Raw genomic sequence first — 17,135 nt, 5'->3', positions numbered from 1 at the left:
TTTTTCTCTGTGACCCAACTACTCTGTGGAGAGCTATGGAGTAGATCTTTAGTCTATGGTGTCCATTAGAATTTAAGGTGCATATACAGGTGACGTCAGGTTAGTTGACACAAAGTTGAGAAACTTGTGCCCGTGTGAAGTTTCATGTACCGTGTAAGTGCCGCATTATTAAATTTCCAGTCTACACTCTATGGAACATGTCTATAATCTGTGGTATCCTTGAATTTCGATTTTTGATGAATTTTCAAATTTTGAAAAAAAATCACTAAACGCTTGAAGTTGGAACGTTTGAAACTTAAAAGAATAACATTTTTGTATAAAAAATAGTTACGAAAGTTCATTGATTTGTTACAACCTTAAACAAAAGAATAAAACAATGGTTCAAGTTTTAGCAAAAACTTTAGGTGAGTTTCCAAAACTTTTAATCAAGGTGGCGATTATCATTAGCCAAGAATGATAATATTACACCTGACCAATAAAAGATATGTTATAAAACTTTACTCTAAACAATTTTATTTCTCAGACACGACGATATTGAACAACGTTCACGTTGACAAAACTAGTGTTGAGGCACAAATAGAGAAAATACTTCTCAAATATCCTGTTCATGAGTCCAGTAATTATAAGCGATGGTTGATCAAAGCTGTTACTTTGATCGATCTGACGACGTTGTCTGGAGACGACACACGATCTAATGTTACTCGGTTGTGTATTAAGGTATGATTTTATTTATTAAGCTGACTGCATATTATTATGCACACTCATGGAAGGTACACTATGCTCATACCTTTTGTAATAGACTTTGCATTTGCAAAGTCTATTACAACGTCTTGTCACGATTTTGCTGGATTGATTGTATCATACTCTTCTGTTGTTTGCAAAGTGAGTGCAACAGAATTTTTTTGATACCTAATATTATATGGCTAGCCTTTCACAACTTTTTGGTTGATGTTGATACTGAACTATTCCTACCTAGTATGAGTTACCAAGAACTTTGGCCATAGTTCAAAGAGGTGTTACAAGTTAGGATCACAAGGTGCTTGAATGGTTACCATTTCTATTTATGTTGTAATGAATTCTTTGTATGTGTACCCTAATAAAGCATTAAGGCCAATGTCTTAACCACTAGATGGTTTAGGTAACTACTAGGTGGTTAAGATATTGACATGCTATTTAAGGTGTCCGGGGTTTGATCCGGGGCATGTGCCTTAACAACTTGTGTTTAACTTAACAAAGTTATTTATGTGCATTATCAGTAACAAACCTACTCAAAATCTGATTATGAAATCATTCCAGAAAAATTAAGCGAAAGCAGAAAAATTATCAGTTCCCTTACTTTAATGGTGAAAAAAGCCTACATGCCTAAGAATTCTCTTCAAATGATACCTCTGAAAATGTATTTTATGGTATAGAGTTTTTTTTTAAATAACTGTTTATAAAAAGCTTATTCAACTTCGTTCACGTGGGCTACACAACTTTCAAACCCCTATTTCATCCCTTCAGGGGTTGAATTTTCAAAAATCCTTTCTTAGCTGATGCCTACGTCATAATAGCTTTCTGCATGCCAAATTTCAGCCTGATCTGTCCAGTAGTTTTAGCTGTGTGTGTGTTGATAGATTAGTCAGCCAGCTAAATCTATATATTTGGATGGCCCTTATTTTTCGTTGGCCTTTATGGTTGTGGGTTACTCCTTGTCCCTTAATGTGAGTACCAAGCAATATTTAATTTAGGCATTTTATTATTCCAGGCCGCTAATCCACTCCCATTTGAAGAGGAAAAAGAGAAGACTAGAACAGCAGCTGTGTGTGTGTACCCCAATAGAGTAGCCGATGCACATGATGCCCTTAAAAAAATGGGGCTGACGGAGGAAATTCAAGTGGCTTCAGGTGTGTATTCAATACATCAGTACCCTTATTACAAATGCGAAAATGTGTTTGTCTGTTGGTTTGTCCTTCAATCACGTCGCAACAGTTCAACGGATTGACGTGATTTTTTGCATGAGTATAGATAAGGAGCTGGAGAGTGACATAGGCTACTTTTTATCCCGATAAATCAAAGAGTTCCCACAGGATTTTTGAAAACCTAATTCCACATGGACGAAGTCGCGGGCATCAGCTAGTATTTACATTATTTATTGAATAAATCATTCATTAATTCATAAAATCCAGGTTGCTATGATAGTAGCGTTTTGATTTCGATTTTCACACTGCAGTTCTCTAAGCGGCAGATTTTTAGTTATGATTTATTACAGTGGCAACAGGGTTTCCATCTGGACAATATCCCCTACACACAAGACTGCCAGAGATCAAATACGCCGTAGATATGGGTGCGACTGAGATAGACGTAGTTCTTGACCGCAGCCTAGTACTGACGGGGAAGTGGGACACCTTGTACAAGGAGGTACTGCAGATGAAGGAGGCGTGTGGAAGCGCTCACTTGAAGGTTATCCTGGGAGTTGGTGAGCTTGCCACTTATGAAAATGTATGTAGACTTGAAGTATATTCTGAAATAAAATGTAGACTAATAAAATTTTCAAGTAGAAATTCTTCAGGCGTGACTTGAGAGTTAACTCATCTTCTTTCGGACAGAAGTAACGTTATACGTTATTACGTTGCTTTAGTGACAATGACCGCCAAATCGAACAGCTGTCGCCATCTTTTATCAAGGTGGTATCAAGTATAGATATTGTCCATTGAAATAAAAATTGTCATAGAAGGAATGCAATGCTGTAACCTGCTGTTTTTAAGCTGAACTGATCATAATCTTCATCAGAGATAAGGTGCATCTTAAAAGCTGGCATATGACGTGTTGATGAAGTAGGCAACAGCTAGTACCTAATAATAATATTTTTGACTCCCTAAAAGGAAAAGCTTCTCTATTCGTCGTAATTTAAAAAAAATATATATAAAATGAGTCATGCGCCATTGTAACTTGTAAACTGTCATGTCAAAAGTACGGTTCACCTTTAAAATAAGGACTAAAATTGTACTTTTGACATTAAATTTGACACAAAAAGTTAAAATGGCGCGTGAAGAGTTAAATTTTACGCGTTATATACCCAGTATGTTAATTCGTGTCATTTTATCACATTTTAGGTGTATAGTGCTTCAATGGTGGCCATGTTGGCAGGAGCTGATTTCATCAAAACTTCAACTGGTAAAGAAGCTGTGAATGCAACATTGCCTGTAGGACTTGTTATGTGCCGAGCTATACGTAACTTCTACCTAATGACCGGTGTCAAGGTAAATTATTACTTTCATCTCTGCTCATATTATCTTAAACTAGCTGATGCCCGCGACTTCGTCCGCGTGGAATTAGGTTTTTTATAAATCCCGTGGGAACTCTTTGATTTTCCGGGCTAAAAAGTACTATGAGCCTATGTCACTCTCCAGGTCTTTATCTATACCCATGCAAAAAATCACGTCAATCCGTTTCATCGTTGCGACGTGATTGAAGGACAAGCCAACAAACAAATACACTTTCGCATTTATAATAAGGGTACTGATTTCTTAATATTTGCATATCAGTAAATATGCGGGGACTATTTAGATTATAAGTATTAAGACCTTTGTAAACTACCCATATTTAGCAAATAAAATCATTTCATTTCATTTAAAATCCTGATTATGAATTCAAAATTTTATTCCCATGAAAAACCGAAAGTGCGAGTCGCACTCGCACACGAAGGGCACATTGTATTGGGTATACCCAGGTATACCAAATACTTTTATGTAGAACATTGCAAGTTAATGACGGACTGCGCCATCTATATGTAATTTAGTAAATTAATTTTTTCGTGAAACAAAAACATTTTATTTGTTTTTTGTGATGTAAATACAAATTCACGGTTTTAGGATTTTTTCTTTACTTGTGCTATAAGATCTAACTACCTGCCAAATTACATGATTCTAGGTCTACGGGAAGTACCCTATAAGTTTTCTTGTCAGACAACAAAGTGTTCCTATCTATAAGGGTTTTTTTCCCTTTGAAGTAGGTACGGAACCCTAAAAATAATATTAAAGCGTTGTTTTGTTAAAAATAAATCAAATGCTTTAAAAATATTATTTTACAGGAAAGTATAATTCAGCATGGTTTCACAGCTCTGGGTTCTAGCTATTTGAATGTTAGCCGCACTGAGCATGTTATTTGATGGTGCGAGTATTCATAATCTATACAGATAAATGCGAATCGCTAAGTTTCACCTTCACATTAGTAACTAAATGATGAAAAATCTTTAACCTGCAAATATCAAGTAAAGCTAAGGACAAAGTTTTTAGTATACAAAACTTCCTGAAAATGTACTGTGGGTGTTTATGGCATACGCACTTCCGCTGCGCTGCGCAACTCGATGCGGCGCGGCAAATATAGTTGATATGAGTTTGTATGGAGCAAAGCAGAGGTAACGTAAGCGCAAACGTAGCGTATGTGCGTTTGGTCCATAACACTGCAAAAATTTACTTCTGTAAGACATTGCAGAAATCACTTGCCAGTGGATACATGGTCTAAAACTCTACCATCTATTGACAGGTGGGGTTGAAACCAGCAGGGGGCATAAAAACCTCCAGAGATGCAGTCAACTGGCTTGTCTTGGTGTACACAGAGCTGGGACCTGAGTGGCTCACTCCACAATTGTTCCGTATTGGAGCCTCTAGTCTCCTCGACGTCTTGGAAAAAGATATAAAAAAATTAAGTATGAAAAAGTAAGAAATTAATTCTTTTATATGGTAACACTCGCAGAACAATTTTAAATGTTGCCATTAAAATGCTGAAAAATGTATTGCCATAGAATTTTTTTTTTTATTATGTTTTTTTTTTCATATTCTGAATATTGTTCCATACAAAATCGTGTTTAAACAGGGTGACCTTTTTGTCGTCTTACACGAACGAACTAGTAAATATCATCCAATGTCTACTGTTAGCGAATCAATTATGTACCAACTTATTCTATTCAAATTTCGCTGGAGTGTATGACCGGAAATCAAAGAAACCGTGTGCGCCAGCTGATGCGCCTTAATTTTCTATATAGGATGTTATTTAATTAAACAAATTAACATTATTTTTTTTTAAGTCTTCTGATCGACTTCGTCGTGGATTTAATTTCTAAAAATCCTGTGGGAACTCTTTGATTTTCTGGGATAAAAGTACCCTATGCCACTCTCTAGGTCTTCAACTATGTCTGTGAAAAAATCAGGTCAATCCATTGTTCCGCTGCGGCTTCTTTGAAGGGCAAACCAACAGACAAACAGACTTTCACATTTATAATAATATGGGTAGAGTGTTATTATTTAAAAAAAAAAGAGATAGTAGAGATTAGGTTTCATTAACTGTTTGCTTTTGTAAGACGTCTAAAAAGTCACCGTGTTTTGTTATATTTTTTTATTAAAAATATTAGTTAAGATATACCTAATTCTAATGATGCTAAGATGCTTCATGCTTGGGACCAATTATCCTGATATACCTATATAAATCTGTGATTGTTGTATTCCTAAAAATACTACTGTGTGCCATTATGACATTAAAATCTGTAACTGAAGTCAGGTATAGTATGTAAGACTAGTGCTTTAAACACACTGATTACCAAATTATATTAATTAGCACTTAATATATTTTTCTAAGTTTTATATTTTGCTATTATAAGTATTTTATAAGAGATTTAAAGACAATAAAATCATAAATTGTTGTACCATGGCGGTTTAATTTATATCTTTAAAGTTAAAAGTGCAGTTTTAAAGTTTTCAAAAATAAAATTACTAAAACCACATCACCAAACCCAACTGGTGATACCTATTCATGGCAACCAAGTAATAAGTATATTGTGCTAAGCCCCCTGTCCCACGGGCTATGTATAGTACGCGACAGGTCTAGATGGCAATCGGGGAGGGAATGCCCTGTACACCCGCACAGACCGGGGCTACCCTCAGGGCGGGCGAGTGCGGGTGTGCGGGGCGTCCCCCCGCCTGCCCGATTACCATCTCAACCTGTTGCGGAATATAGTTATGCTCATGACACTTGCTCTTTTTTATTTCATTTTAAATGGGTAGGTAACGGTTACAAAAACAGATTTTTTTTGTTTATTTAAATTTTATTTAACATCACAATAAGAATATTTAAATAATTTAATTATGTATGTTATTAAAATTTAAGGTCTCTTTGTTAAATGTACGTCGCAAATATTCTGAGTTATGGCACGGACATACTATACTTTCTTTTTCTATACTATAATAATCCTTTTAAATTTAAATATTATTATTCGTAAACAGACCTTTAATTTTAATAAAAAAATTAAGATTAAAATATCTCTTAAAATATTATTTGGCGAATATTAAAAGGTTAATATTTTAATATCCTATTTTACTTAGTTAATTATTACTTAGGTAGGTACTTAATTTTAAGTTAATGCTTATTTGTATTTTAATGCCTGAAAAATATACAAACCTTACGTTTAAGTAATACTTAAGTACCTATACTTAAAACGAATATTGCAGTGTTTCTGGAATGCTGTGACGCAACAGAAGGCGATCGGAGTTATAAATACTTATAATATGAAGACGTGCACAATGGTCGTGCGTGGCGCGCCTCTACAGGACGACCGTCGTACTAGATTACTTTTTAATACAACACAGTAATGTTTGTTAGCGCTATGCTTGTTCTGTATTTAGTTTGTACTTTGTAGCAGGCGTCGAATGCGCAAGCAAAGAGCATGTTTTATCCTCCTATATCCATACTCCATACTAATAGTTTCAATACAAAAGTGTGTCTGTCTGTCTGTCTGCTTGCTTTTTTTTTTGTCGTAAAGTAAAGCTTTTCATGGTCCGTTTTTTCCATCTGTTTAACCGATTTTGATGAAATTTGGTCTATACCAAATGCAGGCTATCTATAGAGATAGCTTATCTTTAGCTTTCTATAGATATAACTTATCTCTATAGATAGCTTGCATCCCGGGACAGGACATAGGCTACTTTTGATCCCGGGAAATCAAAGAGTTCCGACGGGATTTTTAAAAACCAAAAACCACGCGGACGAAGTCGCGGACATCTTGTGAATAATACAGGTGTGAATTAGGTAGGTAAACTAACCTAAATTGTCTACACATAGTGCTATCATCTAATACCTAATAATTTAGAAAACAATGTTCAATACTTTTAAAAAGAACATTACAGCCTTTATAATTTCCTTTACAGATTGGGTAGGTACTAAGTATGTACAAACGAATTACATAACAGTTAACACCAATGTTTCCGAATCCAACACCAGTCGCCATACATGTGTGATTGTGTGGTGGTTTCCAAGTCGATTATGATTGGTTAACATTTTGACCGTTTACAAAGTTTGCTTGATCATGCATTTACATTTTAACTGCCTGACGGTGATTGATGCTATTTTATTATTGTTTAAAGCCACGTTCGAACAGTGTTCCAGAAATGAGAAAAGGGCCGTTTGCTGGTTCAAGCTGCATGATCAAGCAAAACAAAACTACGTGCTTGACGTCAAGCGGCAAGCGTCCCAGAAGCCTTCAAGACTTTATTAATTTCAGTCCGTCACCACAGGAGCTTCAGCCCGGAAACCAAGTTTAGGGTCCGCGTCGTAGTTGACAACGCGGAGCTTCCCAAACTTGTCCACGTATCCATAATGCCCTCTGACGTGCCCGTCGTTGTCTCGCTCTTCGTACCGGAACTGACGGTTTTTACTGAAAAAAAATGCAAAAGAAATTAATCATCGCTAGTTATATTACTTTTTGTAAGGCTCGTTTGCGTAATATACTTATGACAAATTACTGCGCTCGACGCTTGTAGCCGTAATGCTGAAAACGTCTGATGCTAACTAATGTCTCGAGTTTTTCTAACATAGACACTTTTCTAAGCGAAGCTCAAGAGAAGTTCTATTACGCAAACACAAGACAAGCGTCGCTGCATCATCAATATTTTCTACCTTTGACACTAGATTTGAGCGTCGGTATGGTAAGTTTCTGTAAATTCATTAATCCAGATCAATAATACCAAACCTGTACCTTGGGGTGGCTTGGATTATTATTGGCTTAGATTATTTCAAGAGTATAATTAATAATTAAAATACCTAATAATATTTACCCTTTTCCAGTATCGTAGCCAAACTGATAGCTATGGGGTCCTTTCATTCCGTGCATCCTAAATTCGGTACGTTCCCCTTTAGATTTAGGTTCTGATTTATGCTTCCGCGGTTCTTTTCTCGGGTGAGTAGGATGTATGTGATCTGCAATGTTGAAAAAATTGGTTTGTAATTTTCCATAGGTTCCTCCTGGAAGGAATTGTCTTTAGGAAAAACAGTAGAAAGATTTGTAGAAAGAAGAAACAGTTTTATAACGAAGCGGTATAGAGGCAGGAGAACGGAGTTAAAAATATTGGGTTATGGCTCAAGTCAAATAGGTAGAATTAAGAAAAAAGGTCAAAGAATTTAGGCGAGAGGCGAGAACTACTCTGAGCAGCGACAAGATTTAACAAAGAATTTATGAAACTTACTTCCATGGTGTCTGTGGTTGGATTCTGAAACTTCTTGTTCTGAAGGGTTATCTTCTTCACCAGATGCATTTGCCGGCTGAAATAGTTTTGACAAAGATTAATATCTAGGTCACACAAAAGAAAATATAGATATGCTTTGAATAGGTTACGGTATTAATTTACTTTCGCAGCCTCTTTTTGTTGCTTTCGTTTTTTCTGAGTTTCTTCGTAAAAAATATTCTTCTCTTTCGTCGGCGTCGAATGTTCATTATTATGATGTAATATTGTATCTTCAGATTCAGGATTAATAGTAGATGTGTCATTTTCAGATTCCTCTTGATATTGAGATATCGGTATAGGTATGGGCTTAAATTCGTTGATGTACTTTTTGGGGTATAGCCTTGTCGGATTCTTATATTCTTGAGGAGGATTTCTTGGTGGTGTGATATATGGCACAGGGAGAGACTCTGGGCTTATTCTAAATACAGGGTGCGGTTTCGCTAAAGGAGGTCTTAAAATTGGTAACTTTATGTTTACTTTTTGGTTCTGAGTGTGATCTATTTCCTCTAATGGCAATTCTAATTCAGGAGAAGGAGACAGGATTACAAAATCATCCTGAGCATTTTCTATAGGTGGTAATAGATTTCTTGATGGTACTGTTATAACTTGACCTCTGTGAAGTATTTTGCCTGTTCTTAGATTAACTCTCGCTTCGTTTGGATTTAGTTGTGTATCTTGCGGAATAAGTGGTATTACATCCTGTTGCTTTGCATTCGTTGCAGCGATAGGATACCATTCAGTCTGCTCTCCGGGTTCTGCAGGATTAACAAAATACTCATTTTGTTTATCTGGTGATGGTGGTAGTAAGTATGTGGCAGGAGTAGGGACTGCGTCACGAATTATTTCTTCAGCTTTATGTGGATCAGGCGGAATCAGATAGCTGTCGACATTATCATCTGATACATAGTAAATCGGTAGAGACTGAATTTGGTCTGTGGGGGTTGGTACTCTTTTGGTTATGGTATGTGTATTTTCTAATGGCTGTAACGGTATTTTTATTGCTGCTATAGAACCCACGCATAAGGAAACCTGAAATGATAAAAGTATTCCAATGTTAGGTAAGTAGACCGTACATTTGAAAACGATACATTCGCAAACTAAATGTTGATGATGAAAGTGATATAATACTTGGTGAGATTGAATAAAAATAAATTAGAACTAGATCATTCTTATAGTCTACTAATTTAACGGGCGACCAAAAGGAATAAATTGTTGTCTATTACATCACATTATGTAATGTGATTGGAAAAAGTGTGCCACGAAAAGAAAAAAGTGTTTTAAAAACTAATAGGAAATCGCTGCTGTCTTGTGGCGACCGCTAGGTACAAATAAAATGCTGTGATGAACAGCGGTTCGCAACACAATGCGTATAATTGTATGTAAGTACATACCTACCTACGGTTTTTTTTACTTTAGTATAAAATTGGTAAAAAAACAAGTCCATATTCCTCATTGTTGAGGGTCATGAACTCGTGACCCCTTCCAATAATGGAAGGGTTGTGTTATGAATGCGGTTGGCGGCAGATACTAAACTACGATTTAGATTTAACGTTTACCTACTACCCAGTGGCGTGCAGGTCATAGAGGCATAAATGCACTGCTTACCCCAGTTGTAATAGTTCAATGCAAATTTTACATTATGACCTGCCAGTAAACAGGTTCCTACCTAACTAATGCCTACCCTGGCTTCAAACCCTGCGCACGCCACTGCTACTACCTATAGGTATCCGATGTTAATGATAATAATAAACCGATGACTACCTAACTCAGCGATGGAGAGAGCTTGCTTCGGTCCTAGATCCGTAGGAGAACCAGAGTAACCGACAGCTCAGTGGGTGGCGAAGCTGAAGTGACAATGGGTACTGGGTAGGGTATACATACCTACCTAATTCGAAAACCGATAGACGTTGCGGTTCCAAGGTGCTGGAAGGGCGACCTCGCACCGGAAAGCACACCGTTGGAAGACCTCTAGGACCCCTAGGTAAGAGACTAGGTGGACGGACGACATGAGGCGTGTCGCAGGGAGCCGCTGGATTCAGGCGGTGCAAGTTCGTGACTTGTGGAAGTCCCTACAAGAGACCTATGTCCAGCAGTGGACGTCTATCGGTTGTTGATGATGATGATGACGACTACCTGACGGCTTACGATAGAATCTATCCTATCTGTAATCTGTTGATAGATTACTTGGGAACGCTGTATTTGTCAAAAATGGTATCGATAGATTACGGATAGGTAGATTGAATTATTATTAATTTCGGCCGTAAGGCAACAACGGATTTTAAGAATAGATTTCAAAACAGATAGATAGATATTTTAAGATTGTTCTAAAATTCTAATTAACGGCTCAACTGGTCGCAGTAGGGGGGAATTTAGTCCAAAGAACCGTGAACAGCTTATTTTGAAATCGAAAGTAAGTCTCTGTTTATTCAGATTTCTTTCAAAGTGAAAATAAGTCCAAAGCGTGAAATTGCAATTCGTTCGATAGGTATGACTCGATCAATGTCAAAGACAAGGTTATTAATTTAGACGAATCTTGGGCTTCTTCAGAAAGAAGTCTTGAGTCGTCTTTATAAGATTTATTGCGTCGGGAACGGCAAGTGCTTGCGGCTTTTCAGTATTGGATTTGATCGTCTGAATGTAGGAATGAATGTGTTAAAATATACCTATGTACCCACTTTAAAGACACTTCAAAGAGTAGGTAGGTAATACTTAAAGAATTTAAATTTGTTTAAGTTAGAATGACAAAAGAGTATTGCGAAGTATTTTTAAATTAAGTCATTCGACCGCGACTTCTCCCGCCGATTGAGAAATACCTGAATACTTACCGATCGATTAAAAAAATATAACCTTATGAAAATTTTCGAATCCAATCCAATTGTGCGCTTTGGAATAAGTATTATTACAAAATGTGAAATGCCGACTGATGATTTTATTATTCTAATGAATAATAAGGTACGTACCTAGTAAATTTAGTAGGGCCTAAATACAAATTTACTTAGGTTACTGAAGTTTTTCAGCTATTTTTATCAGTCTAAGGATTTTTGTTAACCGAACCATACCATACGAGCACCTACCTACGTACCTAACTTAGTATAGGTACACTTATTCAAAGAAACTTTTGAAAACGAAAAGGTAGATAGGTACTTTCTTCACATGTTTTTTCACAGGCAACTCTTAGGTACGCGACAAGTCGAGATGGCAATCGGGGTGGGGATGCCCCGCACACCCGCACAGCCCCCACGCTAACCCGGTGCGGGATAACGCGGCGTGGCGTCCCCCCGTCTCATGCCCCGATTGCCATCTCGACCTGTCGCGTACTATACTTTCTTTACACAAGTTTTTTTTTCTTCGATGTTTATTTTTTTACCAGATAAAACTAATTTTTGAGTATAAAGATTTACCCACTATAAACTTTACTTCTTTGGTTAGTTTAGCCCATTGAGTGCTACTATAGCGTGAATCTACCACGTTGTGGTCAGGATTAATGATGCAAATATACCTATTTACGAGTAGGTAGGTACTTTCTAGGACTGGCCTAGAAAGGCACAGCTTTCAAAGGCGACACTTCTGCGGTTTCAGTGTTCTTAAATAAGTATTGATATCGGTTTCCGAAGTACCTACCTATCTTGGTCTGCAATTATTTTATTTTTAGATAACCTACATATCTATTGCGAAATTCAAGACTATTCTAGAAGAATCCGTTTTTGAACCAACTTTAAAAAATAGTAGGTACACATCGTCAAAAAATCTAGTTCTCATTTTTTGACGAAAACCGTCCAAGTGCGAGTCAGACTCGCGCCGCCGCTGCGAGGGTTCCGTACTCGCGTATTTTTTTCGACATTTTGCACGATAAATCAAAAACTATTGTGCAGAAAAATAAATAAAAATCTGTTTTAGAATATACCTACAGATAAAGCCTTTTCATAATATGATACCACACTTGGTATAGTTATCTTACACTTTGAAAATTGAAAATACCTAGTTACCAATTTTTTGTTCATAAACACTTTTTAATTTTTTTGTGTGATGTAACCACAAATCCACGGTTTTCGGATGTATTACCTGAATAACCTGCCAAATTTCATGATTCTACGCCAACGGGAAGTACCCCATAGGTTTTCATGACAGACACGACGGACAGACAGACAGACAACAAAGTGATCCTATAAGGGTTCCTTTTTCTTTTTGAGGTACGGAACCCTAAAAATGTACAATAGTCACTCATTCTTGGTGCAGTCGGATCTTCACCATTATATTAAGATCTTCGGAGCCAGAAGACCGAACTTAGTGGATAAATCATCTTGGATCACTGTAGGCATTGTAGATAATACTTTAGTCGGTAGGTACTCTGTTGGACCATATTATATACCTTATACCTACATTCCTTGAAATTATTTATTTCGTTACCAGCATATACTTATTTTAATCATCTGTATTCGTTACAAATTCAACGGCTCCACTTCGAATAGGAAGATAAGTAGGTAGGTAGGTAGGTATATCAAATCTTTTGTTTTTGCCAGCAGTTTCCTTGAAATCTAAACACCCAAATTATCACTTACCGTAACCAAAATAGGTATTTTGTTAATGTTTAAGGTCGTTAAACGGTTCAAATGCAAATCAGCACACAAGAGACCAAGGAACTGAACGTAACAAAGAGAACTATCAACATCAAGCTCAGTAAGTATAGTGTGCGACAGGTTGAGATAGCAATCGGAGTATGAGGCGGGGGGACGCCCCGCACACCCGCACGACACCCACGATCGCCTGCACTGGGTTAGCGCGGGTGTGCGGGGCGTTCCCTCCTCGATTGCGATTTCAACCTGTCGCGTACCTACTATAGTATTTTATTACAATCCCACTTCTGATAAACTTGCTACATAGGTATAACTTTTGGGCTTTCGGTTAAAAAAAGAAATACTACCTACGTGTTTCAGGATTTTTTTAAATTTCACCCCTTCACTGATTTTCAAAATATACATTCCATTCGAGGCAAGCCGTGGCGGGTCAGTTAGGTTAATAATTTAGTAGGTACCTTCTTCTTAATTATAAACCTACCTACCAGTTGTTTAGTCATAATTAACAATCTTCTTCGAAGCGCTATTAAGTACAGAACACAAAATCTATTTTAAAGGTCGTTATAATTTTAATGAACTATCTCGCCTACCGAGAGAGATATTAAAATGAAAGTGCAACTAATAGGCCGCGACTAGAAGCCTTCCTAAGAAAATTAACACACTGGAAGCGGAAAAGGCTGTATTTAAAGGTTTGGGCACATAAGATGCGTGACGGAATCGCAGCTCCATGGGTGTCCAAATACAAAGAACTGTTTAAAGCGTTGTCCACACATACCCGGGTTCTGCCAGAGACGGGAGAAAATTGCTTGCATACCTAAAGGTATGAACTTGTTCGTACAGTTAGTTTCGTGTCAGGCGTATCCGGGACATCAGTGTCCTGGAGCTATGCTCTAACTTAGGTATAATGCATTCAATATTAACTGGCGTGTTTCCACTTGAGACCGTCATTAGCAATAACAATAGGATTAACTCGTGGCGGGTGAACTCAAAAGTATCGACACTGGTTGGTTCGCAACAAAATATAAAAAGTTGAACCGGCTTCTTTAAAAATGAATGCGCTCTATGATTGTTTGGTTTATTACCCCCTATTGTTTACGTGGCATGTCGAATATAATCCTATTGTTATTGCTAATGATGGTCTCAAATGGAAACAGCCAGTTATTATTAGTTAGTTAGCCATATTGAAATTTTAGAGCCTCAATAGCTCAACGGGTAAAGTAGTGGACTGAAAACCGAAAGGTCGACGGTTCAAACCCCGCCCGTTGCACTATTGTCGTACCTACTCCTAGCACAAGCTTAACGCTTAGTTGGAGAGGTAATAGGAATATTAGTCATTTACAATGGCTAATATTATTTAAAAAAAAATAAAAAAATTCACTAAAAATTCACTTACCTACATCCTGCCATTTCAATCGCTCATCGCGTCGTCGTCGATCTGTCCAAGCTAGCACTTAGTTACGTGATAAAAAGTTATGTTAGTAAAACTGCATAACTTGTACTGCTTTGATAAACTAGTAAACAAGGTGTTATTTAACCGATGGACGACGTTAACTGCTCTGGTTATGCAGGTAATACTTAGATCGATTTCCCGGAAGAATTAATGTTACCTAGCTGGTATTTATTTACAACAAGTACTCAGGTATAGATACATAAGTACCTATAGGTAGTTGTGTAATGTTGCAATTAGCGTCAAAATTGGAATACATACCGCCTCAATCATCTGCTAAGGTATCGGTGCCTAAGACCCAATTTCACCAAGCATTTATCCCCGTTTAAACATTTGTAATGCTATTCCTTTTTGCCAGATGTCATACGCGATTTTCAAAAAGGAGAGATACAAAGAATGTTAACTAAAGTAAACCATGATTAATTTGCTTGGTGAAATCAGTACCTACCCTTATTATAAATGTGAAAGTGTGTTTGTTTGTTGGTTTGTCCTTCAATCACGTCGCAACGGTGCAAAGGATTGCATGGATATAGATAAAGACCTGGCGGACGCGGACAAAGTCGCTGGCATCATCTAGTTAGACATAAATCTACTTAAATATAAAAATTACTTAATGGACGTCTTTTTGTCTGTTCGTTATCTAAGCATTCGCGCATCGTCTATATAGTCTATAGGTACCATTGTGTTGAAAGTTGAAACTTTATAAGTAGTTGTTGTTAACACTTCCGAAGAGGTTTCTAACATTATGTTAGGTATTTTTTTTACGGATTGATAACCTAGTGGTTAATACTTTAGCTATTCGGGGGGGTCTGGGTTCGATTATTATGTAACTACCTAGGTGCTTTTTAAGTCATCATGATCGACCCATAGCCGGCTTCTGATTTTTTCCTTTAGGTACGTGGGCTATAAGACCTACCTACCTGCCAAACATGATTCTAGGTCACCGGGAAGTAACTACCTACCCTATAGGTTTTCTTGACAGACACGACAGACAGACAACAAAGTGATCCTTTAGGGTTCCTTTTTCCTTTTGAGGTACGGAACCCTGAAAAAACTGTGTCCCGTAAAAAACTCGTATTTTTGATGCGGGTAACCCGTAAATCAAGAGGTGGCAACCCTAGTTCGGCTATAGTCCACCACGTTGGCCAAGTGCGGATTGGCAGACTTCATACGCCTTTGAGAACATTATGGAGAACGTCTCAGGCATGCAGGTTTCCTCACGTCCGTTTTAAGAGTTTAGTACCTACCATTGTAGTTTACCCTATAATATAAGTTCTTAATAAAATATAAAATCAAAAAAAACTTACAAATAAAGTTTGCACCCACATTTTCATTCGTAAACCAACACCTAGATTACGTCACTGATCTATTTCTCTTTCACGTTTTTTTAATCAATTAAAAATGGTCACAACACTGCGGTCTTGGCGTTGGCGGCTATTTGATCTGCGCTCGCGCAGCCTCTTACATAGTGATAATGAAGGCGGACGACGGTCACGCTTGCGTTTTATAGATCAACGATTCTGATCTACTTGTATAGGAAATTGTCTTAAATTTTTATTTGGTTTAACAAGAAGCTGCTTAGATAAGACTTGTTGTTTGCTATTTGCGAATAATTTGAATACAGTCGCGCCTAGGTAATGCGTATACCTAGTACTCGCACAGTGCCCGCGCTCGCCCGCACCGGGAGTGCGCGGGGCGTTCCCCCCCCGATTGCCATCTTGACTTATCCCGTACTATAACCTAATAATTTTGACCTTATAAGTAAATCAGGTACACCGTACAAGGTACGGTACCTATTTAAAATCTATTCGGTATAATATTCCAATGGCAGAACATTTTATATGAAGCTATTCTTCACACTTGTCGGAAAGCGATTTTGTGGCAAAATGTACTGCCACAGGAACATCAAGCGACAAACGACAAGTTGGAACAGGGGCGGTCATTAAGATTCATCGACATAGGTAGTATACAAAGTCTTTGTTAAGATTATACTTCACCTATCAATTTTGTCAGCTTTACAGGATGAAGGGAAAAAAATGGGAAAAACTGTTTCCTTCATCTAAACTTACACTTGGAATAAAAATAATTTTGTTATTAATTTAAATACTTATTAGTACCTAGTGAGATAAATACCGTGGTATTAGATACCTACGGATATTTATAGCACATAATAATGGCTATTATACCTTAGATGAGTAGAAAAATAGAACATAATTAATGCTTATTCAAGGCGATATAGTTTAAATCAAACGTGATTCCATATATTTATAAACTAGCTTACGCTCGCAACTTCGTCCGCGTGGACTACACAAATTTCAAACCCCTATTTTACTTTGTTGAGTTTTCAAAAATCCTTTCTTAGCGGATGCCTACGTCAATAGCTATCTGAATGCCAAATTTCAGCCCGATCCGTCCAGTGGTTTGAGCTGTGCGTTGATAGATCAGTGAGTCAGTCACCTCTTCCTTTTATATATTTAGATAAACTTATCTGTTGAGTAAGTTGTTATTTTAAGTACTAACTAGTTAGGTAATCTATTTGTAATCTGTAGATAAGGTACATAGCAACCATAAACCGTGTTT

The 17,135-nt window shown here is 37.2% G+C and overlaps 2 protein-coding genes across 2 annotated transcripts; one reads left to right on the top strand and one right to left on the bottom strand.

Annotated features, from left to right (window-relative positions):
- The first annotated feature begins 206 nt into the window (after positions 1-206).
- On the top strand, positions 207-5,683 carry Dera (deoxyribose-phosphate aldolase). The gene is made up of 6 exons (XM_034969047.2): positions 207-404; positions 524-717; positions 1,748-1,886; positions 2,252-2,481; positions 3,096-3,242; positions 4,528-5,683. Exons 1-6 carry the CDS (start codon positions 377-379, stop codon positions 4,702-4,704), a joined length of 915 nt encoding a protein of 304 aa, XP_034824938.1. The 5' UTR covers positions 207-376; the 3' UTR covers positions 4,705-5,683.
- A 378-nt stretch (positions 5,684-6,061) lies between these two features.
- LOC117982672 (uncharacterized) lies at positions 6,062-16,021 on the bottom strand. Its single transcript, XM_034969046.2, has 5 exons — positions 15,863-16,021; positions 8,658-9,563; positions 8,496-8,571; positions 8,088-8,229; positions 6,062-7,687 (listed from the first exon to the last, which is right to left on the bottom strand). Exons 1-5 carry the CDS (start codon positions 15,887-15,889, stop codon positions 7,531-7,533), a joined length of 1,308 nt encoding a protein of 435 aa, XP_034824937.1. The 5' UTR covers positions 15,890-16,021; the 3' UTR covers positions 6,062-7,530.
- Positions 16,022-17,135: the final 1,114 nt, after the last annotated feature.

The sequence above is a fragment of the Maniola hyperantus genome, chromosome 5, assembly GCF_902806685.2.
Source record: "Maniola hyperantus chromosome 5, iAphHyp1.2, whole genome shotgun sequence".
In the NCBI taxonomy this organism is placed as follows: Eukaryota; Metazoa; Arthropoda; class Insecta; order Lepidoptera; family Nymphalidae; genus Maniola; species Maniola hyperantus.
This window is presented reverse-complemented; position numbering and strand designations above follow the sequence as displayed.

Excerpts from the sequence above, each read along its gene's own strand:
- Dera (XM_034969047.2), top strand. The coding sequence starts at position 377 with ATGGTTCAAGTTTTAGCAAAAACTTTAG. Across the intron at positions 405-523 it reads AGTTTTAGCAAAAACTTTAG|ACACGACGATATTGAACAAC; the intron begins GTGAGTTTCCAA and ends TTTATTTCTCAG. Across the intron at positions 2,482-3,095 it reads AGCTTGCCACTTATGAAAAT|GTGTATAGTGCTTCAATGGT; the intron begins GTATGTAGACTT and ends ATCACATTTTAG.
- LOC117982672 (XM_034969046.2), bottom strand. The coding sequence starts at position 15,889 with ATGAAAATGTGGGTGCAAACTTTATTT. Across the intron at positions 9,564-15,862 it reads TGTGGGTGCAAACTTTATTT|GTTTCCTTATGCGTGGGTTC; the intron begins GTAAGTTTTTTT and ends TTATCATTTCAG. Across the intron at positions 8,572-8,657 it reads AACAAAAAGAGGCTGCGAAA|CCGGCAAATGCATCTGGTGA; the intron begins GTAAATTAATAC and ends AAACTATTTCAG.